We start from the raw sequence: 27989 nt of genomic DNA, 5'->3' as shown, positions 1-27989 counted from the left end.
ACTTTGCAGCCACTCTTAGAAGCCTTGAAAATGAGAGGAGCACAAATCAGTGTTGGGGCATCATCATCCCATAGCACCATCGTGTTCATAGATTCATAGATGCTAGGGTCGGAAGGGACCTCAGCAGAACATCGAGTCTGATCCCCGGCCTAGGCAGGAAAAAGTTCTGGGGTTAGATGTTGCTTACCTGAAGTCCAGCTAAGCATGCTACCTGGGTTTTCTTTGGTTTCAAGGCTATGCACTTAAATGATGTGTATACTATATAGGAGGACCCAGAGGTGCATCCAAATTTTTACAAAGTGGGGTGCAGGAGCAGCAATCAGAGGTTGCTGCATTCCCTGCTCTGCCTCCTCATCCCCTCCCCTCCACTGGGGTGGACAGACTGATCTACAGGAGCAGAAGCTGGGGACTTCCTTTAAGTTTCAAAGAAGGTAAAAAGTCACCCCTTCTTTCTCCTCCCTGCTCAGAGGTATGTCCCCTCCCATTCCTCCCCTCCCATGCCTGCCACTGCCAGTGTCCCTTTCTTGTCTTGGGGAAGAGGGTGAGCTCTTGTCCTACTCCATCTGGGATGCACAGGGGCTGAGCTCAGCCCAGGACAGCAGCGGGTGGGCAGGTTCCGACTCGCTATGCCTGCTCCCACGCCAGTGGTTGGGATCACCTGGGGAGAGCAGGCAAGGAAGGGGAAGCTGCCCGCACACTGCTGCTGCTGTCCCGGGCTGAGCCCAGTGCCTGCACAATCTGACTGGAGCAGCTCTGAAGCTCCCTTCACCCTCAAGGCAGTGGAGAGACCAGCAGCAGGCAAGGAAATGAGGAATGGTAAAGAAAGGGGTAGGGGGGTGTGAGATCTTCTGAGCATGGTGGGGAAAGGCAGAGGGGAGGGCATTCTTACCTTTTTCAGGACTTAAAAAATTCCCCAGATGGTGTTTTTGCTGCATGGCCAAAAAGCAGGTGTGGCTGCAACCTGTACCCTCTCTGGATCTGCCCCTGGGGGTACCCTTTAGGTAAAAAGACACTTAATATACTCTTTTGTTCTATCTAGGAGCACTGCCTTATGGGAATTAAAGGAACAGTTCGCCGCAGTACCGATGGTGACTTCATTCATGCTAATGTTGATATTGACTTAATTATCACAGAAGAACCTGAAATTGGCAACATAGAAAAACCTGTAGAGATCTTTCACATCATCGAACACTTCTGCCTCGGAAGACGACGGCTTCACCTTTTCGGAAGGGATAGTACTATCCGCCCAGGTAGGGGTCCTGTTTCTTGTCAATATAGCTAGTGTTCACTTGATCCTCTTCCCTTTGTATGAGAGAGAATGTCATGAGTTCAGAAAGCACATGCTGAGACAAGGGTCTCATGCATGCCAGTGCTACCGTATTAACATTACGTGTACCTTGCAAAGTATTTTTGGTGACTCTGACCAAATTGAAATGAGAAATTTAGGTTGGAGATTAGGAGTAACTTTGTAAGCACTGGAACAGGCTACCTAGAGCATTTTTTATACTGCAGACTGGCAAACAGACTAATTTATATATTTAAATTTAACTTACATAGTTAAATGTAATTTTTACATGGTGTGGAGGTTGCAAGGATTGGATCAGGTTGAAGTACCGCAGCTGCAGGCACCAGGGGACTCTCCAGGGAGGGGGCTGCGCAGGCAGTGGCCTGGGGGACCTAGCTGGGGCTGCCCAGGAAGAAGGGGCTCTGCTGCCTTTCCTAGGAGCAAGCAGCAGAGGCAACTCCCCGTCCTCTGCCCTGAACATTTCCCTGCCCACATCCCCCCAGCTGCAGATGGGGCTTGGGGGTCCTGCCTGGTCCAGCCTGGCCTAGGCCCCAGTACCTGCTGTGCGGGCAGCACCTCACTGGGCATGGCGGGAGCGGGACAGGGTGCACAGAGCTGGCTGCCTGCCTCCCGGGGCTGCGCTGCTGCCCAGTTTTAACCCTGCATGTGACTGTCGGTGACAGAAGCCATGACTTGGCAGGCAACCCACCATGGCCCATTACCGGGCCTGGGAACCTCTCACCTAGGGAAGCTGTGGAATCTCCATTCTTGGACGTTTTCAAGATCCGGTTAGATACATGTAGCCTAAATTATGTTTCCTTGTGAATTCTCCAAGATGAAGCTCATCTAGCCAGAGAACATAAGATCTGTTAGACAGAAGGTCTTTCAACAGTTGTCAAACAGAGTCCTCAGGCATAGGGAGAATCATCCTTGTTGGATCTCTTAAGCATATGTAGCAAACTACTTCCTGTCTGCAGTGGCAAAATATTGACAGTGGCCTCATCCCCCTGTTTTTCCTGTGGCACGTTAGGGTATTTTTTACATTTTGGGCATTGTTCTTGGCATTTGAAAAAAAAGGTTTTTACAAAGTTTTTAAGAATAGGTTACACTATTCACTACTGACGAGGCCTCACCTGAGTACTTTGTCCAGTTTTGGGCCCTATATTTCAAGAAGGATGTGGACAGTTTGGAAAAGTCCAGTGTAGAACAGCAAAAATGATTAGGGGCCTCAGAGGCAAAATTTATGAGGAAACAGTTGAAAGAATTATAGGGCTATTTAGTCCAGAAAAAACAGAGAGGATTTGATAACAATCTTCAAATACTTAAAGAGCGATTCTAGAGAGAATGGAGATGTGCTTTTCTCTGGCTGTAGGGGACAGGACTAGGAGCAATGGCCTTAAGCTTCAGCAGAGAACATTTAGGCTGGAGATTAGGAGGAACTTTCTGACACCAAGGGTAGTTAAGCATTAGGACAGGCTACCTAGGGAAGTTCTGGGATTGACGTTTTTGAGAGCAGGTTGGAGAGACACTTGGATGGGATGGTTTAGTCAAGAATGATCTTGGCTTGACCAGGGCATTGGTCTTGTGAGGTCCCTTCCAGCTCTGCTCTTCTATGATCCTAAACACTTTTCGCGGCTCATGCCTATCTAAACCATCCTACCTCAAGCAGAGTGCTGTGCTAGATGACTTCGCAAGGTCCTTTCCAGCCCTGCTTTTTTATGATTCCACCATTTGGCAGAGCATCTCAGGCACAACAGTAACATAGCTGTTTACTACCAAGCAAAATGGGAGATTGAACCCTGTATGTATAACTCAAACCCACATGCAAAGCTCCGATATATCTCCCACAAAGTCTCAGTCCAAGGATGTCCCCTCCCTTACCTTGCCGTAACAATGCATGGAAGGTATTCTCATTCTAGGGCTGTAACTTCTGCTGTTGTTCCCAGGGTGACCACTTGGGGACTGTGACAAAACTGCTGTAAATTTAGGCTTACAAACTTTTTTGTAGCATCTTTAATAGAGTATGTCCATGCTTAAATTGTTCAGACTCTCAGTGGAAAACTGAAACACAAGTTATTTCTTTCAAAAGCAGATTCTCTAGGTTTTCTGTTGTCAGATTTCATTTTAAAACATAAAAATAGGAAACCCCACAGTGAAATCTCTTTCCCATGTGCCAGATGGAAAATAACAGCACTTGCTGCTGGTTGTAAAATCTAATCCATGAGAATAGCCTGAAGAGCTTCCTAGACATTTCTAGTGTTCCCAAGTCAGGTGATATATTTCAAATCCAATAGAACAGTTTTCCTTTCACATCACTAACCAGGCAATCCCCTGCAAGGGCCCTGAATCTGGAAAGTCTGTGGCAGGTGTTGATTTTAGAGGGAAAGAGAGAAAGACCAACCTTTTACCACAGCTTCTAGCCAGCTCCAAGTTTTGTTTTCTCGTTGCTGAGCTAGAATACATCTCATTGCTTAGATAAAATACGTTAACTATGAAGGCCATTTATATCTTGTCAGAAACAAGAATTCTTCTTTTAAATTGATTGTATTTATTTAAACCCATTCAAATTTGAGTAGTTGGATGAGCTTGCTGTGGCTGGCACCTTAAGACATGTCCTTGTGCTGACTCAAAGTCAAAAACTATCTACTGCATGCTTGTGTTAGAAGACACCAGCAAGTAGGAGAGATTTGCACGTTTCTACTGTTATGGAAACTTCCACAGGTCATTTTCTAGGCAAACATCAACTCCATAAAAGAACACATTCCTGAACATAACTTGTACTAATTTCAACATCAATTGTAGGTACAATTTTAGCTGAAGAGGTCCCAGTATCAAGTGGATTTTGATGAAGCAAACTTACTGATTTAACAAAAAGATTGTACTTGTATTAGGTTGCCATCTGGCATGGTTCCTAAAATGGTTAAAATAGGCTGTTTCTGTTTCTTGCTTTTAATGCCATCACCTTGACTGTGATGCGTGGTCTCAGGGTGGTGAGTTTTAACATGAGCTGAAGAACCTATTCAAGGTAATAACATGCTTTTTTAAAAAAGAAATTGCTGTATCAAGTAAGGGTGCACCGATCGAGATTTTAGAGGCCGATAGCTGATTTTAAAGGAGGCATATCGGCTGATACCAATCCGATTTCCGATACAGCTGCGTGCAGCTGGTAAATCCATTGTGGAAGGGGAGGGGAAGGGGAAGGTACAGTGTGGGGTGCAGATCAGCGTTCCCCATGATGAGGGAGGGGATAGGGGCAGGATCTGGCTAGCCGGGCCAGAGCAGGGCGTGGGGCGGAGCCACGGCTTGTGGTGGGGGGAGCAGCTCCCACCGCTGCTTGCACCCCGGAGAGAACCTGGATCTGCGTGGGGTGGGTGGGCTGCAGCTGCGGGCTGGAGCCGCGGCTGCGCTGGACTCTTTTTGGGGGGGTCTGGGCTCAGGGTAGAGGCTCTGGAGGGGGCTGCAGCCACCCCAAATTTTGCTGTAGCCCCGCTCCCAGCACTGATGCCAACGCCTGCCCAGTGCAGCCCCGGCTCTTCCCGGCACGCAGGTGGAGGCAGGATGGTAAGCCGGGGCTGCACTGGGCAGGTGTCAGTGTTGCTGCTGGAAGCGGGGCTATGGCAAAATTTGCAGCACCCCCTGTAGTCCCCACCCAGAGCCCAGCCTCCACCTAAAATAGCTTGGCACAGCGCTGGCTCCAGCCTGCAGCCCTGCCCCATGTAGATCTGGGGGCACACCCCTCCCTGTGCCCTCCCGGGGTGCATGCAGCTCCATCCTGTGCCCCATCCTGCCCCAGCTGAGCAGTGCCTACCCCCTCCCTCACCACAGGGGGCCCCCATGCCTCTGTGCCCCCATGCCTCTTCCTTCCCCCCTCCCCTTCTACCACAACAGACTTACCAGCTGCATGCAGCTCTCCATACTTCTGGGCTCTGCTACTCTCTTCCTGAGTATGGGCTGATTTTCCAATACAGCCAATTTTCTTTATATTGATACCAATCTGATATTGGACTGATGTATCGGTGTACCTCTAGTATGAAGTGAGACCTTTCAAAGCTGCTATCTTAGTTAACATTAAATTCTTTAAGCAATTTTTGTTACAAAGTATGTTGGGCTAATAGGAATTATCTTGTTTAGTCAAAACTATGGAATATCTAAGCACACCACTTGGATAAATGATGCATTATTATTTCTGAGAGCTAATGTTGGCTGCTAATATAAAAATTAAAACAACTCTTCTCTTACTCCAGTTGGAGTGAGAAGGACAACAATGCAAACGGGGCAAATAATGTGTTTTCTAAACTGGTCCCCAAAATAGTAATTTATAAGTAAAAAGACTACAGCTCCTTTTATACTTTACTATCCTTTTATACTTAACTATCCTTGACTATTATATTAGTGTTGGTATCAGTCCTGACCCGATTAGTGATATATTTTCAAGAAAGAAAATAATGTACTGCTGAGGCTCCTTTACATGGTTTGTACTGCAAAGATTCATATGCTTTAATACCATGTAAGATTTATCTGCTGGGCTCTTCATGATAAAAATACATGTTATTTAGAACTGTATTGTATGTTTTAAATACATTATGATTGTCTCACTAGAACACCAGTGGCATCTTTTCTTTTCTTTTTTTGTTAGTTTGGACACTGGAAACAATTGGTAACCCAATGATTTCACTGGCCAATAATAATTAGCAGTCAGGCAGAAGTTTTCATCCTCAGAGTGCTTTGCAGGCCATTACTAACGATTCCTCAGAGAGCATCATGATGTACATATCTAATAGTTTAAGTTTTTGTCCCTTTCCAAATACATGGAAAATGAAGGCAGAGGTTTAGTGAACTTTCCAAAGATCAGGAGATAGGTGTTATAGCTTGGATTTTAATTTGTGACCCTGGTTGCTAGCACACGTCTCTTATTAATGTGTGATACACAGCTGGAAGTTGAGTTTCAAGGAATTCCTTGTAATGGGAAAGGTACCAAATCATTTAGCTCATCTGTTTTAAATAAAGTATGTACTGAGCCTCCCAGCTGGCCTTATGGTGACTCCTCTCCTAGAATGGTATTTACAGCCTTACATAAATTATTTGAGATTCACATATATGACTGCTCATATATTCTTTGATAAACTGCAAACTGAAATGTTAACATTTCTACACGTTTGTGACTTCTCTGCAGATATTCTAGGCATCATATTACAGACCTAATAAAGCTGTTTTGCAGAAAGCATTGTTATTAGGCCTGTGCAAAGCGGCTAGTATTCGCTTTGGATTCAGTAGATTCAGGGGACAGTGATTCGATACGGTGATTCGAATCACTGTCCCAAATTGATTTGACCAAGTCTGATTTGGAGATTTGACTGCTGCCGAATCTCTGAATCAGCCAGGCCCATCCCCCACCTGCTGTCCCAGCCCGGCAATGGCTGCCCTGCCTACCCCAGCTCCCGGCACCTGTGTGGGGGGGGAAGCCCCAACTCAGTGGGTGCTGCCTGGTGGGGGGTGATCCCCCTGTGTCCCACTGTCCAGCACTATGTGTGGGGGGGCTCTGCATGAGCTTCCTGCTCCCCCAGACCCCCCCCCCCATGGCTGCCCTGCCTGCCCCAGTTCTGGCCCTTTAAGAACCCCCCCCTCCCCCCCAAACCCTGGACTCACCAGTTCCTGCCTGGTGGAGGGCGATCCCCGGTGCCTCATGCCACGTGAGGCTCTGCATGAGCCCCCTGAAGCCCCAAGGCCACTTCAGGAATGGTGAGTTCTGGGGGTTTTCTTGGGTTTTTTTTCTTAAAGGTTTGGAGCTGGGGTGGGCAGGGCAGCTGTGGCGGGCCTGGGGGAGTGAAGAGGGGTTGGGGGGCTCGTGGCAGAGCCCCCCACGCAGCATGGGGCAGTGGGGATCACCCCCCACCTGGCAGCACCTGGTGAGTGGGGCTTTTTTTTTAAGGGCTGGGAGCTGGGGTAGGCAGGGCAGCCATGGGGGAGTGGGCAAGGGATGGGGCCTGGCAGGGGTCCCCCCATGGTCCCCTCCCCACTCCTCCCTTCCCCACCCCCTACTTACCAGCTCTGAGACCGGCTACAGCTCCCTGCTGCAGCCACGGGGGACTGCTCGAATCATCAAAGCTCTCCAAATCTTTTCCCAAGATTCAGAGCGCTTTGAATCAATTCATTGGTCCCCTGATTTGATTCCGATTTGGAGATTCAGCCACCGAATCAGGCTGAATCTCCTCCGAATCGAATCAGCACCCGAAGCTTCACACAACCCTAATTGTTATCTATGAAGTGCTTCAGCTAACATTCACCTGTGAGAGGACAGTTTGAAGCACAACGGTCCATCATGCTACTCTGGCTAATGGTCTGTCTGTCTTCCTTTAGGCTGGCTGACTGTGGGACCTACCCTCACAAACAGTAACTTTAATGCGGAGACATATGCATCCTACTTTACTGCTCCAAATTCTCATCTGACTGGCTGTACAGAAGAGATCGAGAGACTTCGACCAAAATCGCCACCTCCCAAAACGAAGTCAGACCGGGGAGGTGGAGCTCCCCGGGGCGGAGGCAGAGGTGGAACTTCAGCTGGCCGGGGAGAAAGGGGCAGAGAGAGGAACAGAACTAACTTCCGGGGTGAAAGGGGTGGATTCAGAGGAGGCCGTGGAGGTACCCACAGGGGAGGTTTCCCGGCACGCTGATTACATTTGAGTCTTTAGTTCTCCCCTTCTCCATATTTTTTTTTAGCCTTGTTTCTGCTGAGGCGAATTATTTTTGGGTCTTGGCCTACATGACTTTTTCAATTGATTGTATTCCCTTCAAGCAGTCCCAAATACTCTGCCTTCCCACATCTGGGAAATCACTTCACTTGGAGGCAAGATGCAGCACTTGATGGCACTGACCAAAAAGCCTCCTAGCAGTTTTCATTCACCTGGAAGGTGATCAGAACAAAGAGGAAGCATCAGCTGGGCTGTCTCCTCAAACCCCATATAGGATTGAAGAAGAGTTGTCTGCTTTGCTCTTTTTCAGACTTCAAGGTGTTTTTTTCTTTTAATTGTTTTCCTCATAAACACTGAATGCATTCCCCCTCCCATTCTGTCAATGCCATTTTTCTTCCCAATGTTAACATGCCACTGCGGAGGAATGCCATTCTCAATTGCATGGCAGTAACATAGACTTGAAATTGCTAGAAAGGAATGTGAAGAAATCTGCTGTGGGCCCATAATGGCATTTATTCCATCTTCTCTTATATTCTTAAACTTACGGGAATAATATTGAATAAATAGAGCTCTATTTTTTTCTATTTGTTTTACGTTTCCCTAACCACTTTTGAGAGCAGTTCTAGTATTTTTTGACTTGTCATATGTATTTAATATTTTTTTAATCTTTGGTTAACAAACCCTATTTATGTGGTCACTTGTAATGCTTCATGGAAAGCAAAAAGTGACTGACATCTGTAATCAGTCCAGAACCTCTGTTTGCTTAGGCATGGATTGTTTTTCAGTAGGGTTTTCACCCACTGCCTGCTAATGGTCTTCTTTTTACCTAGAGAAATCAAAGTTTTATTGCAAAATATATTCAATATGTACGGTGGGGAGGAAGTTATGATGGAGGGGAAAGATAAGAACACTGTAATGAGGAAAATATCTTTCCAGAGAAATCTGGACAAATGCTGCCTGTGTAAACAGGGTTCTGTGGTTTGACAGTTCTTAAAAACTGATGTGGGGGTGAGTATGCATTATAGGAGGTCTGCTCCAGCATACAGCTTGTAAGGAAAAGCACAACTGCTTTCCATTTATTTGTTTTTAGAAAAGCTAGACCTGTAAAGCTGTTTACAATATTTGACACACGAACAAAACCAGGGGACTCTTGCTATGGACTTTGCAGTGACTAGAATACGTCTCTAAGTCTCTGGTACTTTTCAGTTGCTAAAGCCCAACTTTTAAAATAGTACCCTGTAAAGTGATGAAGTTACATTTATTTGAGTACTCTTTTTGATAAACCTTTCCTATTAACTACTGGTTTTCTTTTGGTTTTATTGAAATGCTTTTTTTTTTTTGGTCATGCTACTTCTCTCTTAAAGTGGCATTCTGGTTTTCTGTTTTGACAGTTCAGCTTTCAGGAAAGGAACAGGGAGTTCTTACTGCCTTGCTGGGTGAGATCTCAGGGAATTTTAACATTAAATAAAGCAAGCTATTACTTTAATTCAAGAGGTTCTGCAGACTTTGTCAGAGGTTACAGTAAATACCCAGTGAGTGGTGAATCAGTATCTCCCCTGCTTACTTTTTATTTCTCTCTGGTCATATCTGCAAAGATGGAGTGACTTGCAGTAGAGACAGAACCCTTAAAATGTAAATGTCAGGAGCTCATTTAATTATCAGTGATGCTTGGAGCCGATTATATTTGAAACAGTGTTTAATAGATGTTGTACGCTATAATCTGAAAACAGTTCTTATTTTTCCTGATTGTATCATACTCATGCTATGTGTTTTTGGAAGTAAATATTGGACAAGCTCTGCATTACAGATGACATTCCCATACCACTGGAACAGACTTCTGCAAATGGAGGAGGAAAGGCTATTAACCCGGTGCTTTCTTCCTTTGATTCTTTCTCCTCATGCATTTCTCTGTAACTGAAGATCAAGTGCTATGGGACAAGTATTCAGACAGAAAGGGAGCAGTGATTCTACAGATAAGGAGCAATGCATCCCTGATACTGCACTTTAATTTAAAAACCAACTAAAATATGTCTCTTTTTTGGAATGGTAGGGTTCAGGAACTTGGTTAAGATTTTAAAATGATGATGTACATAAAGTTACAGTAATTCAATAATTTTGAAAGTAAAACTCTCTTTTATATTGCTAGGATTTGCATTTAGATTTTTGCAAAGCTGAAGTAGTTAGAATAGGGTAAGGCAAGCAATACATATATCCCAGTCACTCTTGGGGCCATATCTGCTCTTGGATGCACACTGTACTCATGGAGGTTAATGGAAGACAGACAACCTGAGCCTTACTTGTTAATTGTGTTGACAAGAGAAATAGACATTGTTGAATATCACCTGAAGAAAAGACAGCGTGCCCTGTGGTGTCACACCAGTGAATCTGGACAGATTGCCAGAACAGGTGACAAGGTTGTACATTATTCATATGTGCTCAGTCCTTGATTAGTCAAAATGTGGTAATTTGTTCACATGTGCTCATGAGTCCTCTGGCGTTGTGATGCTGACTCTGTTCATAAGAAACTGAAATTAGACTTTTTCATGTAGTCTATGAAAATGCTGTTATCTCATAACTTCTGATCACTGTTGACCTAGGCTGCATTTGAGTTGGCATCCTGAGATGAAAAGTTTTGTATCCCATTACTAATTGTCATCCAGCTTTCCAATCAGAGCATTTTAACAGAAGAGGCGTGATAACAAGGCTTATCACAATGAGCAATCCAGTGAGCCTTTTATCTAAAACAAGTGGCTTAATGTGAACACTTCACATCCCTGATGACAAAAGCCTAACATATTTCAGATATTTCAAATCGTGCTACATACTGAGTGCCACCATTCTGGTTTAAGATGTCTGTCTGGTTCTTACATGTCTCATTCTGGGAGATACTTATAAGGTGCATGATCTTCAAAGTCATATTTGTTCAATAAGTGAAGGATTTGACAGTTACATTGGGAAGACCCTTGGGATGGCTTAGCCTACAGCTTCAAAGGGATTTGAAAACGTCAGTTGACTGTAAATTATTCTGCATAAATCCAGACATCAGCCTTGTGTCTTCCGCTCACAGATGCTGGCACTTGTAATAAATCGGCTGACCTGTTAGCTGTACTGTTCAAGTTGCTTGTAAACAGTTTCATTTTTTTAAAGCTCTCAATTGAATAGTTTATCATTAACACAGCCTTGCTAAGATAAAGTTATACTCCTCAGTATAACTTTAAGGACTATCACATTATTTATTCAGTGTCCAGTACATAATTAAATATTACTTGTAAAATAGGAGAGCTTCAATAGTAAAGGATTGGGCATATCAGAACAGCATGTAGCTGGTTGAGGCACTTTCCTGGAAGATGGGAGATGGGGATTTGAATCCCTTCAGAAGAAGAGTCATACCTGGGGCTCCCAAATTGTGAATGAGTTCTCTGAAAGTAAGACACACTACCCTTTCCTCTGATCATCCTCTGATCTGTCACGTGCCTTCCAAAAATGGGGTTGAGCCCCTCGGACAAAACAGGTGGAGGGATACTTAGTGTTTGGATCCTGAAGATATGCACAAAGGTGCTCTGCAGTGTCTCACCTGATGGATGTCCTCTGAGCATACCCAGGAGCAGAACATAGGTCTGGAGAACTCAAAAGAGCTGAAGAAAAGGCAAGTCACCTTAGTCAAAGTTCAGGAGCTGGCAAGTTAGCAGAACCTCGTACCCTGCTGCTGATCCAAGAAATTCTCACGACCTCTACTGATGCAGACACTCTGGTGTAGTTGGTAAGACAGGGGCGGGCCAAATTTGGCCCACCAGGCTGGGCCAAATCCGGGCCACCAGGCCATTCTATCTGGCCTACAGGGCTCCTAAAAATTTTAACAAATTAATATTTATTTGCCCCAGCTCTGTCAAAGTTGGCTGAGCCAGGGGCAATAGGACCCAGAGGGAACCTTCAGCAGGATTGCAGGGTTAAGCAGCCCAGCCCCACCCACCCCCAGCCAGTTCCCTGCTTTTGTGCTCCCCCACCTCCCTGCTCCAGCACCATGTGGCTGTGGCTCCTGGCTGCATCCCCGGACAGTGGAGCATGGGTCCACCCTGGTAGGGGTGTATATGTGTGTGTGCATGGTGTGCGTGTGCATGTGCATGTTGGCAGGCACAGGGGCAGAGTATGTGTTTGCAGGCACAGGGGCAGAGTGTGTGTGTGTGTGTTCATAGGGTGAGTCCCACATGCACACCCCTCGCACTGCCATAAACAAACCCCAGTTGCCCTCCCACCACAAGCACATCTCACAATACCTTAAGACTTCATTTTAAGTTATTGTGCAGTCACCTCTACGTACACTACACAAACATGTAAATGAGGACAAAAATATTTTTCAAAATCAAATTAATGAATGTTGTAGATGATCACTTTTTAGAATATAATTTGATATTTTTATGGTTCCAAGATGATAAAACCCCTTGCTGAAAGGAGTACTTCTGGTGGCAAAGGTCAGGGGTTAGGGGTAGGACTTCTGGTCACAAGATGGTGACCAAGGGGTGGGCACCTGTCAAGGGGTGGGGCTACCTATGTGGCCCTTGACAGCTTACCAGAACTTGGTAAGTGGCCCTCCACCTGAAATAATTGTCCGCCCCTGTGGTAAGAAATCCTTGGGTTAGAAACTGCAGTGGGCTGGGTGGGGAGCAGCAGGGGAGTGATAGGGGAAGTACAGTAGCAGGAGGTAGGCAGTGGAATGGGCCAAAGGGATTAGAGGGAAGAAAGCCTGGGTGGAACAGTTTGTAAACACTAGTGCAGTGATTGTGGCACCCTGCAGTGCTTTGTGGGTGTTGCAGGGTGCCAGGCAGCATCACCATTAGGTATGCAAACATGATTCACAAGATAAACCTAGAGATTACGACTAGGAATGCACGTCTTAAAGGCATTTTGACCTCTTGTGGTCTTTGAGTTCTTTGCAATAGAAGAATTGCTCTATTATTTTTCTGTAGTCAAAAAATGAGTGAAAGCTACAAGCTGGCATTTTCTGAGGAGTGCCCTGAATATAAACGGTTGAGAACAACTGCTCTAGAGAACTTTCCCAACAGAATCTGGACGGGAACAGTTTAGTGTTTGAGGAGGGCTTTAAACTATGTTTGTTGGGGGATGGAGACCAAAGCCCTGAGTTAAGTAGGGAAGTGGGTGGCCTGATGGAAGCACAAGCAGGAGGGGGCAACAGGGGAGGCCTTCTCATTCTCCCTGAAAAAGGGCAATTGGCTAATTACTCAGGTGTCTGAACATGAATGCACAGAGGCTGGGAAATAAGCAGGAAGAATTGGAAGTCCTTGCACAGTCATTGAACTATGATGTGATAGGGATAACAGACTTGATGGGAGCTTGCGTGACTGTGACTGGAGCACTGTCATGATGGGTACAAACTGTTCAAGAAAGACAGGTGGAAAAGAGGAGGAGGAGTTGCATTGTATGTAAAAGGACGGTATGGCAGCTCACAGCTCCAGTATGAAACTAGAGATAGGCCTGTTGAAAGTCTCTGGGTTAGGGTCAGAGGGGAGATCAACAAGGGTGATGTCATGGTGGGCATCTGCTATAGACCACCAGACCAGGTGGATGAGGCTTTCTTCAAACAGGTAGCAGAAGTTTCCCAATCACAGGCCCTGGTTTTCATGGGTGACTTTAATCACCCTGATGTCTGCTGGGAGAGCAATACAGCAGTGCACTGGCAATCCAGGAAGATTTTGGGGACTGCTGGGGACAGCTTCCTGGTGCAGGTGTTGGGAGGGCAACTAGGGGCTATGTTCTTGACCTGCTGCTCACAAACAGGGAAGACTTGGTGAGGAATGTAGAAGTAAGTGGGTTGCACCTTGGGTAGCAGTGAACATGAGATGATCGAGTTTAGGGAAGCTTGCAAGAAGTGGAAATTTGGACAACCGACTAGTGAGGAGTGTAAGAGTATTGCTCAGGCATACAGGGATGACATCAGGAAGGAGGCTAAAGCGCAGTTGGAGTTGCAGGACATGGAGGGTATGGAGAAGGATTTCTAAGCATATCAGCAAGAGGAGGATCAGGGAAAGTGTGGGTCCCTTACTGAAGGGGGGAGGCAACCTAGTGACAAATGATGTGGAAAAGGCTGACGAACTCAGTGCCTTTTTTTTACCTCAGTCTTCACAGGCAAAGTCAGCTCCCAGACTACTGCACCAGGCAGCACAGTTTGGGGAGGTGGGCAGCAAACTGGTGAAAAAACAGGCTAGGGATGATTTAGAAAAATTGAATGTGTACAAGTCCATAGGGTGGGTTGCAATGCACCCAAGGGTGCAAAGAGAGTTGGCTAATGTGATTGCAGAGCTGCTGGCCATTATCTTTGAAAACTCATGGCAATTGGGAGAGGTCCTGGGTGATTGGAAAAGGGCAAACATAGTGTCCCTCTTTAAGAAAGGAAAGGAGGATGATCCAGGGAACTACAGACCAGCTGGCCTCACCTCAGTCCCTGGAAAAATCATAGACCAGATCCTCAAGGAATCCATTTCTAAGCACTTGTGGGAGAAGAACATGATTAGGAACAGTCCATGTGGATTCACCAAAGGCAAATCACGCCTGACCAGCCTGATTTCCTTGTATGATGAGATGACTGGCTCTGGATGCAGGGAGACTGGTGGACGTGAAATACCTTGACTTTAGCAAGGCTTTTGATACAGTCTCCTACAACATTCTCCCAGGCAAGCTAAGGAAGTATGGGTTGGATGAATGGACTGTATGGTAGATAGAAAACTGGCTGGATCATCAGGCTTGGAGGGTAGTAATCAATGACTCAATGTCTAATTCAGTGGGTCTCAACCTTTTTTGCACCAGGACCCATTTGTAAACATTGATGGCCAGTTCAAGCCCAGTAAAAAATTTAAGTAGAAAACAGACCCCCTGGCCCTACTGGTGCCCCTCACTCCCAACCCACATCCTCTCACCCTCCCAGCCCTGCTGGTGCCCCTCACACCTGGCCTGCTGCCCCCACCCCTAGGCCCCAGAAGGGGTAGAAGGTGGGTATGTGATGCAAAAGGTGGGTATGTGGTGTATGTGTGTGTGTGTTTGTGGGGCATGGGGGGGAGCATGTACGCCCTTCCCCCCCATAGCTGTTCACCCACAGTGGGAAGAGCACTACATCCTGGCTGGACCAGCACAGGCAGGAGCCACCTCTGCAGCTCGGTGAGTGGGACCTGGTATAGGAGGTTGGAACAGGTCAGGGTGGGGACTGAATAACTAAGCAGCAGCTCTGCTCAAAGGCATCTGGGGGTTACAGTGGACAACATGCTGAATGTGAGCCAATGGTGTGTCCTTGTTGTGTAGAAGGCTAATGGCATACTGGACTGCCTTAGTAGAAGCGTTGCCAGAAGATCAAGAGAAGTGATTATTTCCCTTTATTCTGCATCAGTGAGGCCACATCTGGAGTACTGTGTCCAGTTTTGGGGCCCCCCCACACAGAAAGGATATGGACAAATTGGAGACAGTCCAGTGGTGGGAAATGAAAATGGTTAGGGGCTTGGGGAGCATGACTTCTAAAGAGAGGGTGAGGGAACTGGGCTTTAGGCTGCAGAAGAGAAGAGTGCAGGGGGACTTAATAGCAGCTTTCAACTACCTGAAGGGCTGTTCCAAAGAGGATGAAGCTAGACTGTTCTCAGTGGTGGGAGATAACAGAACAAAGAGTAATGGTTTCAAGTTGCAGCAAGGGAAGTTTAGGTTAGCAATTAGGAAAAACTTCCTCACTAGAAGGGTAGTAAAACACTGAAACAGGTTACCCAGAGAGGTTGTAGACTCTCTGTCCTTGGAGGTTTTAGGACCTGGCTACACAAAGCGTTTGTTTGGATGGTCCTGCTTTGAGCAGAGAGTTGATTAGATGACCTCCTGTGGTCCCTTCCAACTATGATTCTATAATGTTTCTTTGCTGTCTAGCAAAGTAAGACTTCCTCCCTCCCTCCCTCTGTCCCTAGTGGCAGGATCATATTCTAATTTGAGATTTGTACTGCACTACATGAAAACTTAAAAAACAGATTTCCAGGGTTTGACTGCTTGGACCATGATTCTCCTTCCTCTAATTTCCTGATTTGTCCTACAGAATTTCTGCCACCAGTGAAGCAAAGATCCTGCAGAGAAGTGTCTTATTTGCTACAAAATTTTATTCCTTCCCCAAAAAATATGTTCTTATGTATATTGCATCAGGCAGGGGGGCTGTGGAAAAACAGTATGTAATCATGTAATTAATGAAAGTATCCTAATATACATGCACAAGGGAGAGAATTAAAGTAGCCAAGGCCGTCTCAGCTCTGTCACCTCCTAGCTTTGTGGAGAGGGCTTGATTCTGTGGCTATAGCTTTTGCAGTGAAGTGGTTTTGATCTACAAAGAAATGGGGTACTGTCCTCTGTCACCTTGACGTGATGAGCATAGTAAAGTAGGGCTGGAAGGGACCAGTTAATCTCATGTTAAGTTGTAACCTGGCCACACATTAATGGTGTCATAAAAGAAGGAATAAACCACAAAGTTATTTTCCAAAAAAATGTGTAATAATGTTGTGGTTGGTTCCTATGACACCATGAATTAAATGTGTGGCCAGGTGCACCCCAAGACTGGGAGCGTGTAGAGGCGCACCATGCTCTCCCGTGGATGGGAGTCCCATCAGCTGATCATGGTCCTGGGCTCCCCCTGCACTGGCAATAAGGCACAATGGGTTCTGATGCTTGATCCCACAATGCCCCCTCCTGCTATGCATGTGTGGCATGGCAGGAAGCGTGATTGTGTGGATTGCGCATCAGATCCTATTGTGCCTTTACCTGCATATCTGGTAGGGGCCTAAGCCAGTGGTTCTCAACTTTGTTAGACTCAAGGCACCCTTTGGAAAATGCCAGCTTCTAATTTTCACTTGGTTTTTTTTACTATAGAAAGATAATAGAACAATTCATCTGTTGCAAAGAAGACCACAACAGGGCAGAAGCTTTTTAACATTGCAGATTCATATTTGAAATCATTGGGGTTATCTTGTGAATCATGTTTGCACAGCTAGTAGTGCTAACACTGCATGGCACCCTGTGAAACCTTTGAAAGGATATCAAGGTACCCCACGGTGCCACACCACCTTGGTTGAGAATCACTGTTCTAAGCCATCCTAGTGATTGTCTATTGTGCTCTTAAAAACTTGCAGAAGTGGAGAGTCCACAATCTAGGTAGTCTACGTTCTAATGCTTAACCACCCTTGTAGCGAGACGGTCTCTTAATTGACCTCAATTTCTCTAACTGCAATTTAAGACCTTTGCTCCTTTTCCTGTCTGCTGCAGGCACAGAGAATGTCTGTCTCCATTTTCTTTATAATGCCCCTTCAAGTGTTTGAAGACTTTTCAAATCTTCATCCCCTCCCCATCAATTTTCTCTTCTCCAGATTAATAATCCATGTTCTTTCAGCCTGTCCTCACTAATCATGTGTCTGAAACATCTAGTCATTTTTGTTCCTCTCTTGACTCTTTCCAATTTGTTCACATCTTTGTTGTGCAGTACCCAAACCTGGACCGGATACTCCAAGTGAGGCCTCACCAGTTCTGAATAGAGTGGAAGAATCCCTTCCCTTGACTTTTAAGCAATGTTTCTATTAATAAAGCTATTGGATTTTTGCAACTCAAGCCTGCTTTTGGCTTATCTTCAGAGCAGTTGGCTCAGATTCATTTATGGTCTACCGTAGTACTCTGGTCCTTCTCTGCAGTACTGGAGCCTTGCCAGTCATTCACCAGTCTGTGTTCATGCAATTGTTCTGTCCTCAGTGGCAGGCTCTGCACTTGTCTTGATTAAATTTCATTCAATTAATTTCAAGCCATTTTTCCATTTATCAAGGTCATTCTGAATCCTCAAAAAATCCATGAAAGTGTCTGTGACTGCCCAGCTTCTTGTCATCTGCAAATTTGCTAATTGTGCATTCAATCCCATCCTATAAATCATTAATGAGGACATTGAACAATACTGGATCCAGACCAGACTTCTAGGTAAGCTCACTTGATTCCTCTTCCCAACTAGACATGGACCCACTGAGGACTAATCTTTGCCTGTGATGATCCAAACACTTACGGTAGTTTCATTTAGACTAGTGGTAGCCAACTTATTTGGGTAGATCTGGCAGAAGTGAAGCTCTCCCCTAGTGCCACTCTGATCCCTGCCTCCCACAGGCACACCTCTTAGAGCTTGTGCCCTGGGGTGCCAGAAGGGAGGGAGGGGGCTCAAATTTCTGGTTGTGCAGAGCAGAGCAGTGGCAAAATGCTGTTCAATGAGGAGATGTCACCACCCAGAGCCAGGTTAATACTTCCCTGGCTCTGCAACTGCTGCTGTTTTATATAGTTTCATAGTAGGTAGGGTCAGAAGGGACCTGAGCAGATCATCAAGTCCGACCCCCTGCCATGACAGGAAAGAGTACTGGGGTCAAATGACCCCAGCAAGGTGTTCGTCTAACCTCCTCTTAAAGACCCCCAGGGTAGGAGCCAGCACCACTTCGCTTGGAAGTTGGTTCCGCTCCTAGCTGCCCTGACTGAAGTAGCGCCTCCTGATGTCTAGTGTGAATCTACCCTCTGCCGGCTTGTGACCGTTATGTCTTGTCACTCCTTACTTTGGCAACAGCTGCAGGGCCAGAGGCAGTCTTAACTTGGCTCTTGGCAGTGATTTCTCTCACAGAAGCATCCTACTACCTCTCCACCCTGTGTGGGCAGAGGCTTCAGCTGCACTGCCTCCATTTCCCCCCTCACTGAGTGCCCAGGGCTCACACGCCATATACAGTGGCTGCCTGTCGCACATATGTTATGGCTTGGCCACCCCTGTTTTATTGCTCTGCATCTCTTGGGCTGAAAATTAAAAAGACAAAACAAGTGTTCCTTGTGAACTTTTTAAAGAGACATGGAAAGACATTGCTGTGTACCAGTGCATGGGGTCTTTGGCAAGGCAGCCTCAGGGCTAAGCAGGTTCCATGTCCCTTCCCAGCTGCAATAATGTTTTTATGGCCACCGATGTAACAGGAGTCTTTACCTTGTGACAGCTTCAGTTAAGGCACCTTTTGAGACTGCACCCAAAGATGCTTTCAGGGATGAGTTTGCCATGTGCCCAGGAACGGCCTCAAGGCTTGCACTTCCTCCAGGACAGAACAAGTAGGGCCCTGCCCTCACTATAGGGTGCTGTGGGATGGAGCAGCATCAGCAGGGCTCAGTGAAGTGGCATGTTCAGAGCCTGGGACACTGGCAGGACGACTTGCACCCTTGAGCAGCTATGCCAGAGGTTGCTTGCAAGGTGGCACTAGGCCTGGTTAGCCCCTTCAGTGGGAGCTCTCTGGATGGGGGTTGTCCCTCGTCCTGCCCTCCAGGCTCTGGGCAGTTTCAGGGAGCAGTGGGATGAAGGCTGGCACTGTGGGAGTGCCACCCTCTGGGGTCCTAGGTTTAGGACTCGGTATAGCAGGGCTAAGGATTCCTTGTGGGCAGTACTCCCAGTTTACACCCAGGTTTGGGTATAACTGGGGGCACCTGGGACAGAGGACCTGGTAGGGGGCAGCACTGAGGCACGTGAGGGCTGCCCTGCTGTGTTTTTGGGGACACCTGGCACAGGACTTGGCAAAGGTTGATGACAAGGCTGGTCTAACTGGGCTTTCCCATCCCAGAGCTCGCAGTGGGTGTGCAGGTCCCAGGCTGGGACTGCCAGGCTGAGCTGGTCCTGGGCAGAAGCATAAATAAGTTTTGTGCCTGCCTGGGCTAAACCTCCCTACACCCTGAGGTGTGTTGCAAGGGGTGGGGGGCTGGGGAAGAGGGCTCAAGCACTGGATAGTGGAGAAAAGGAAGGAGAGGGGTCAGTCTTGCCTGTCCCAGGGAGGCAGACTCGAGTATAGCTGCTTCTGTGTCCTGCACCTGGTTCCTACAGCCAGAAAGCACGCGTCTTCCCCCTCACCTCCCATCTCCCTGGTTTGGTGGCACACAGGGCTGTTCCCTTCTTCTCCTCCTCTCTTCACTCTGACTTGGCAATGCAGTTTTGTCATTCCCCTGGCCCCAGCTATCAGTGTGGGGATATTTCCTACTGGACCCACCACCCAGGCTCCAGCTGGGGCAGCACAGTCCTAGGGATCTGCAATGACCCCTGGCAGCCCCAGGCCTTGGCCTGGTCCTCCTTTCCCCTCCCCTCCCCTCCCCTCCTTACTTGCAGCCCTGCTCCCAGCCCTTGTATGCTACGCGGCACATGTGCTGCAGTGGACTTCAGCATTGAAGCGTCATCCTATTTGACTCTGTTCGAGTCCCTGAAAAACCGTCGGTGCAAAAGGTGGATGGAGCCTCATCCTGCTCTCTGCTTTCTGTGACTTTAAGGCTAACATGAAGCCCTGTTACAAAGCATAGCAGGTCGATGCTCTTTCAGACAGGTGACTAGAATGGAATAGGCTCACAAGCAGGCAGTAAGTCCACCTAGGTTCCCAGTAGGTGGACTGGGTTTTGCCCCCTTGCTTTTGCTTCTTTGAGAAATTAAACACTAAGTGCCCAACGTGATTGTACTGATAGATGCTAAGGATACTCTGTGATCCTTAGTTTTCTGCGTGGGTATAAAATTCTTTACTGGTCAGCATGTTCACTCATGACATGGAGGATGGAATCAGGTGTATGCAGCATGTTTTGTGGATGAACCTGGCCTAGGTAGGATTGCAGTTGTTTTAAAGCAGGGCTGTTCAACTTCTAAGTAGCTGGGGACTGGGGTGGTGCACTAATACAAGCCATGGGTTGACAATAAAGCAGTTTGGTGGCTCTGCCACAGTAATGAAGTGGAGGGGGAAATGAAGTATATGAGAGAAGCTGGAGCTCCCAGCTGCTTCTGCAGCCACAGTGGGATAAAAAGATGGTTGGTGGGAAGGGAGATTTAATAGGTCTCCAAATACAAAATGATTGTTATAAAGAGGTTGTCAATTGTTTTCCAAAGGTCAAGGAGTGATGAGGTTAAACTGAAACAAGGGAGAATTTAGAGTGAGTGTTGGGAAGGACTTTTTAATTATGAGCATGGCTAAGTCCTGCAAAAGGTTCCCCAGAAAGTTTGTAGAATTTTTAATCATTAGAAACTTTTAAGTGCAAGTTAGACAAACATTTGTCTGGGTGCTACTGCTTTGAGCTGGTGTTTTGCATGTTGTGGTCTCGTGAAGTCCCTTCCAGCCCTATTTTTCTATGTTTCCATAGCACCTTTGGTTCATGCCCTGTTCTTTCTTGACAGCAAGGAAAAGCCCTGCCTGCAAGCTCACAGCAGAATTACCTTTTCTGTCAAGGGGACTCCTTTCTTACGTGGTGTTTCACATTGAAAAACTGATTTTTTTTTTTTTTGTCTTCAGCAGCCATAAGTTTCTGCCCAGAAGCTATGCTACAAGTGTCAAGATGAGAAGGTAAATGAATGGCATGCTTATAAAATCAACATAGAAGTTGTAACATAATAGGCTTTTCTTTGTGTTTGAAGACTAAGAGGAGTAGTGTGATGCAAAGAGAAACTGCTTCCCAATAATGTTGTCCTTCCACTGTATTCTCACATCCCTGCACCAGGGGCGAATGTTTGTTCCAAAAATGTTCACACAGGTGGGAAGAGAGTCCATAAAACTTGGCTGATGTGGGAGCATCTCTCACCACAGCATAGATAAATGAGATAAGGTACAATTTTTTTAGAGTGGAGAAAACCTCCCTGGTCCCTTTCTTCTATTATTGTTAATAAATGGGGAAAGACCAGCCCGGCACAATGACTGGTTAAGCTGGAGTACTGCAGAAGCATCTGGAAGTCAGACGTAGCTAGAGAATAATTCTTTCATTTAAAAGGACTTCGTATAATACTGTCACTTAGGCCACAGACTAGAATGCCACTTAAAGTCAGAGTAAACAGTAATTATCAAGCACTTTTCAAACATTAATTGAACTGATCTTTCAGACATGGAAAACTGGGTAGTGATTATGGTAGTTGTAAGAACTGAAGGTTTGATGAGTGCTGTAATTGCTACCATAACTGCTTCTTCTATGAATGCCAAGTTGTATGCTCTTGCTTAGCAACTGCACACATACTTGGAGTCTAAGCAGTCTCATTGACTCCAGTACAGATGCTTGCAGGTGCCAGATCAGGACCAGATTGCCCAGTACCTTGGCAGAGGAACCCCAGTATCTGTATGGTCTCCCTTTGGAAAGAAGAAAGTGTAGTGTAGAGGACTAAGAACAATTTCTCTATTCCCACCCAAAATCCACTTTGCTTTCTCTCCAATGTTGTCTCTTTCCTTCTGTGAACAGTCTTGTCTTGTCCAGACTGCAATATCATGCTGAGGAGCAGGAATGTCTTAAACTATTCATAAAGGAATCTGTTGCTTTACAACGCTATGTGAATTATTTTTAATGCAGTGCTTGGATAAACTTGGGCCCAGGCTACATAGCTGTTGTACAGTTAACAGCCAATTGAGACTGTTTTAACTGATATACTAGTGTCCTCCTAGTGTGACTATGGTTTACCTGATTTAAGGGTGTATTGTATAGTGCCCCAGCTGCCTTTTGTGAACAGGTTAGATGCATATAATCATTTTTACTATTACTCTAGCTGTGTCCATGCTAGGCTTGTACTGTGTTAACTCTATATTAACTATATCGATATCAAGTGGTGCTTCTATTGGGAGGCAATGCCTGAGAGTTGACATTGCCAATTAATGGGTTGCTGACTAAGTATTTTTCTGACCGGGACTTTAATCATCAACTCATTAATGTTCCTAAAGGTCCCTTAGAAGCTTTTAAAAATGCTACATACAGTTTTAAGTACCAGAAGGAGAGGAATTTAGAACTGGGACAGGGTACAGTATGCTCATGGATACAGTTCTGGAGGAAAATACTGTTACAGTCTCCCCAAAACAATATAAGCAGCACTGTCTGAAATGTGTGCTGCTTTCTCTGACCTGAAGAAGAGCATTTTGTGCCCAACAGCTTGTCTAACAGCTCTTCCACCTATATAGTTGGTCCAATAAAAGATCTTCCCTTTGCAAAAAAGCCCATACCTCTCGCATATTTTTAGACCATTATGGCTATAAGACTCCAATCCTACTAAAAGAAAAGTGTTATTTCACCTGCAGTTAGCAATGACATGCAATCAGATCCTGTCCTGTTTAAACTGGATTGTCTGCTTCTCTGTCTAATTTCTGCTTGTCATCTATATTTTCTTCTCACAAATCTTAAACTTAAGAACCAACATTTCAGTTCTCTCTGCTTATCAATTGAGCTTGAATACAATATTTGAACTTCCATACAGAAATGAGACTGTCATGGTCCAAAAAAAAAAGCCCCAAACCAAACACACTGGTGTGTAAATTGGACACACTACTCCTGAGCCTGCCTTCCAGGGAAAGGAGGAACAGTTTCCTATGCAACTATTTTATGTGTACGATGAATGCGTGATGAGAGCAAACAAGCTAACTCTGAAAAGTCTCTGTGGAATTAACATGAGGTTTTTTTTCTTGATAACCACACATTCAGGTTTGCTTTCTACTAGAGGTGCACTGATACATTGGTTCATATTGTATTGGCACCAATAAAAGCAAAATAGACATTATTGGCAATCATCTTTTTTGGCTGATGTGGCTGATAGTGTTGCCGATGAATGCGTATAGCCCAGCAGCTTGGAGAGTGTCCGGTTGGTAAGTCTGTGGGGGAAAAGGGGTGGGGAGAGGGAAGAGGCGGGGGGGACGACAAATTGAGTCCCCCATGGTGAGGGAGGGTGTGGGGCTGGGACAGGGGCAGGCAATGCCCAGCTGGGGCAGGGTGGGGTGTGGGATGGAGCAGTGAATGGATTGTCTGAGGGCACGGAGAAGGGGGTGGCTCCCACCACTGGTGCACCCTGGGGGAGGCATGGAGGGGCACGTACCCCCCAGATCTGTGCATGGGGTGGGTAGTGCTTGGCTCTTCCTGGTAGGGGGGCTGGGCAAGGGCTAGGGCTGCATGCAGAGGGGTGGGGGGTGGCGGTGCTGGGAGGGTTTCAGGGGTGGCCTATGGTGAATTCTGGGGTGTCCACAGACTACCCCATACCCCCCCTCCCAGCACCACCGCTGCCTGCCCCAAGTGCAGCCCCAGGCCACCGCCCCCACATTGGGAAGAGCCCAGTGCTGCACCTGGCCCCAACCTGCAGCAGCAGCCTGCCCTTTCCTTGCACACAGATCCAGGGGACATGTGCCCCTCTATGCCTCCCCCGGGGTGTGTGGCTCCCCCCCCCCCCCGCCTTTGGGTGAGACACTCGAGGCTCCATCCTGCACCCTGCCCTGGCTGAGCAGCACCTGCCCCAAGCCCCACTCCCTCTCTCACCATAGGGGCCCCCATCTGCACCCCCACACTCCTTCCCCCCCCACCTCTTTCCCCCCACAGACTTACCACCCCAATGCTGCTCTCTAAGCTGCTGGGGTGCATCTTGGCAATCGGATTGGCATCGGTCGATATGGCTTGTTAATAATCAGCCATCAGTATTGGCTCAAAAAATATTTTGGTGCACCCCTACATTTTACTCTCGTGCCTCTGATTTAGAAGTGACATGGCGGTAAGAAGAATATATGGTGGGTAGACTGAAATGAGCCTTTCTAAAGAGGTGTCATTTCCTGCAAATGCAGAAGCGCACGGGGGGGGGGTGCGTGTGTGTGTGTAAATAACTGAATGAGAACTTTTCCAAATGACTAGTGCATTGGGTGGGGGCAGCAACACAGGGGCTTGTCTAAATGTATACTTAGTATAAGAAAAGCAAATATACAGAACTTGATGCATTAGGATAGACTACATTCCTTTCTTTCTACAGACATTAGGCTACATTGCTTGTTTCATAAATAGAGAAATCTTATAGAGTCTTATGAACAGCAAGTGCCTTTTAATAGCTTCCATTAAGCTAAAGCAAATATCTAAGTGAGAAATTCTGTGGAAAAAACCTATAGAACATAGAAAACTCTGTCAAGAATTTTTCTATTAAGTTTTTAACACAAATTGCATCTCTGTGTGCTTTCTGTACAAGTACAATGGATCGGTACCTCCACCTACTGGAAAAGGAGTGAAAATTGGGAATTTTTCATCCCCAAAATACTATAGAGTTTGCTTGCATCACAGTCTAAATGAAATTAGGAGCCCATAGTGCTACATACTCTGTGCACACATAGAAAATCATAAAAAAATAGAAACTGAGGTTTGGAAGGGATTGCAGGAAGTCATTCAGTCCAACCCCTCTGCTCAAAGCAGGACCATCCCCAACTAGATCATCCCAGCCAAGGCTTCTGTCTACCCAGGTCTTAAAAACCTGCACACAAAAACAGCATCCCTAGCAAAGCATCTTGGCTCTAAAAAGGCAGACAGATTGAAAGGGAAGCAGAGAGACCAAGGCCAGGTGACTTGTCCAACATCTAATAGTTGAGCCATCATTGAACTTGGCTGTTCTCAGTCTAGTCCTGCCTGGTAGTCATTGTTAAATGACTAGTTACAGCTGAACAACAGAAGTACTATTACAGGAGAGCTCAGGGCTATTACAGTAACATTTTGAATGTGGGGGAGGATGTGGGATCCTCACTTTTCACACCGGAAATGAGGGTTCCTTCATTTTTTTCATTTGGTGAACAATACCTTTAGCAAAGAGAGATTAAGCTCAGGGTCTTTTATGCCCACTGTCCCCCAAATCTTCTGGGTTCTGTCTAGACTCAAATACATTAGAGTGTCTAAAACCTAGGAAAGTGATATCACAGGAGAGTGAGGGCTAAACGTATAAGATGGTAAAGGGGGATTTTAATTAGAGTTAAAAAGACAACATAGGCAGGGCTCATTGACCAGGCTCTCTCCATTAAAGCATCTAGTCTCACAGTCCTTCAGCAATGCTTGGGAAGACTGGAGTTGATCTCTCAGGTAAGCTCAAACTTCTTTCCCCACTGAACAAAGATGTTTAAATCTACAACTTTACCGCTGTAGAAAATCCTTTCAATGCTTGTTGATGGAAAGAACTGTAGCCCAGCCTGACCCTCTCTGCCCCTCACACTCTGCTTTGTCTTTTTATAAGCAATAATTACTAGGGGTGCCTTAACTGGAGGGGAGCAGTAGGGAGAAAGGCAACAGCTTTCAAGCCCTTCAGCAAGCACAGATGTGCAGTACAGAAGCATTGCAGCTCAGTAGCAGGGCCAAGGGTCTGGCTCATCCCTCTGTGAGGGTAAGTTGTTGTTTTGGTTTTTTCAGGAGAGGTGAGTATTTTTTTTTTTTTTTAAAAAGCAAGCTTATATTTGAGGCTGCTGTTTCTAACACGGTGGGCCTGACCTGTTCTAGAACCGTAAATTAGTTGCCGTTTAGTTTTTCTGTAATGTGAATGAAGAAAGTATATCTATTGAAGCTAACTTTCTTAAACAGGCAATTGCCAGTGGTATTAGATGAGCATCTAATACAGCCCTTTTGATGGTCCTCGCTAGTCAAAGAATAGACATGATTCAAAGCTTCACCTCCTTTCTGCAAGCAATTGTAAATTAATAATAATCATCCCTTCTGTCAGAGCTAAATCATCTTTTCTGAAGGAAAACTTGGCTACAACCACCTGTTAGTTCCTAAATATAATTCTCACCAATCTCAACTCCTCATTATGCTAGACTCCCCTTGCTTCGCAGAAAAGATTGACGAGTAGAGGCTGCAATAATGATTAAGCTTTCATTACTTTATGCCTATTGCACTCAAGTGCTTACTGAAGCGAACAACATTTTTCAAAATGGACCAAAATTGAGGTCACAATAGGCTCACAACCCAGTTGTAGTTCTCAGGCCCCAGGCAGGCACTGCATTAAAATATGCCCTACTAGTGCTACAAGAAGTGAGCGTACAGCTGTTCACACTGTTTGGAGCACTAAAGAGACATTAAAAGTACTACAAAACATTCACATTTTCTAAGTGTACCTTTTTGGCAGCACTGTGCTATGTGTAACACCTGTACAATTACTTGTAAACCCGGGGATCTGTAGGAGTCAGCACCAGTTCCTCACCCCCTTCCCTCGCCAGTGCTGTCAGGGAGCCCTTCTACTACAGCTGCTTGAACAGTCCCAGCTCCCCCTCCATTGGCAGAACAGGTGGGAAGGCTGGGTTTAGAGTTGGGAGGGGAGGGAGTTTCCAACACCACTGAAAGAGTGATTATGCTGGCAGAAAGCACGTGCCTTTCCTGTCCCCTCATCAGCTGGAGTGTTTTGTCTGCCAATAGACTGAAATAATGGATAACACCAGTTGGGAGAGTAAAGCTGCCTCTCAAGGCATGTGTTTGGCCCCTCTTCCTGTCAGAAAGATCCTCAAAACACCCCTGCTGAGATGGGAAACATTTTTTATTCCCATTTGAGAAGCATGGAATAGAGTGACACCAGTCATGAGGAAATCTGGCTGAGCTAGACCCACCCAGCTAGACCTAGTCCATTTAATGTCAATCTGAGTTTGCACTGAATGTGGACAGAGACACCCTACAGTCACACACTGCTTCCTGGTGCTAGCTTTCCCACCCGGAGAACCTGAAGTGACTATAACAATGCACTTTAGCATATTGAGAACACAACGTAGCAGGAAATCTGCATTTTGAAATGCAGCGGTTGTCATAGAAGTGCTACTTGGCATCAGTGTGGCCTCAAATCCAGAGTTCTAGCTTGCTGCAGAAAAGACAGAGGCTTCAGTATGATGTTGTTTGAACTTTGAGAATATGCATGTAAGCAGTCCCCTGCACTGGGTCTCATGGTGAGGCTGTCAGAATCAAGTAAATATGGTAATACCAAATTATAAGACAAGGACTTTCCCCTCCTATTTAACAGCCAGGAAAAAAGACCCTCGTCTCAGAATTGGGAAGCAACTGCTGTGCCTCAGGCTCCAGCCGCTAGCCAGGGTTGGTGCCTTCCCACCCCCACCAGCTCTGCACCCCATCTCCCTCCTGTAGCCTCTTCCTTAGCTCCCTGCCATGCAGCCTCTCATCCCCCACCTGCCTCGCTTCCTCCCCACCGAGTACAGCCCTAGCTTGGCCCCAAGCAGTGGTGAGCAGCGTGC

The 27989-nt window shown here is 46.2% G+C and overlaps 1 protein-coding gene across 2 annotated transcripts in view; it reads left to right on the top strand.

The window, feature by feature from the left end:
* METTL14 (methyltransferase 14, N6-adenosine-methyltransferase subunit) overlaps nt 1-27989 on the top strand; it is a 66943-nt gene that overhangs the window by 33703 nt on the left and 5251 nt on the right. The window contains exons 10-11 of one of the 2 annotated variants that reach the window (XM_059722097.1): nt 1040-1250; nt 21303-21353. In XM_059722097.1, the coding sequence (XP_059578080.1) occupies nt 1040-1250; nt 21303-21349 (258 nt within the window). In that variant the 3' untranslated portion in view covers nt 21350-21353. Of the gene's footprint in view, nt 1-1039; nt 1251-7642; nt 9461-21302; nt 21354-27989 lie in introns of those variants that run through there. The other variant, XM_006259659.4, reaches the window with a different exon arrangement.

Source organism: Alligator mississippiensis, chromosome 2, assembly GCF_030867095.1.
Source record: "Alligator mississippiensis isolate rAllMis1 chromosome 2, rAllMis1, whole genome shotgun sequence".
NCBI classification, from domain to species: Eukaryota; Metazoa; Chordata; order Crocodylia; family Alligatoridae; genus Alligator; species Alligator mississippiensis.
Note: the sequence above shows the minus strand (reverse complement) of the source record. Positions and strands in the feature narration are given on the sequence as shown.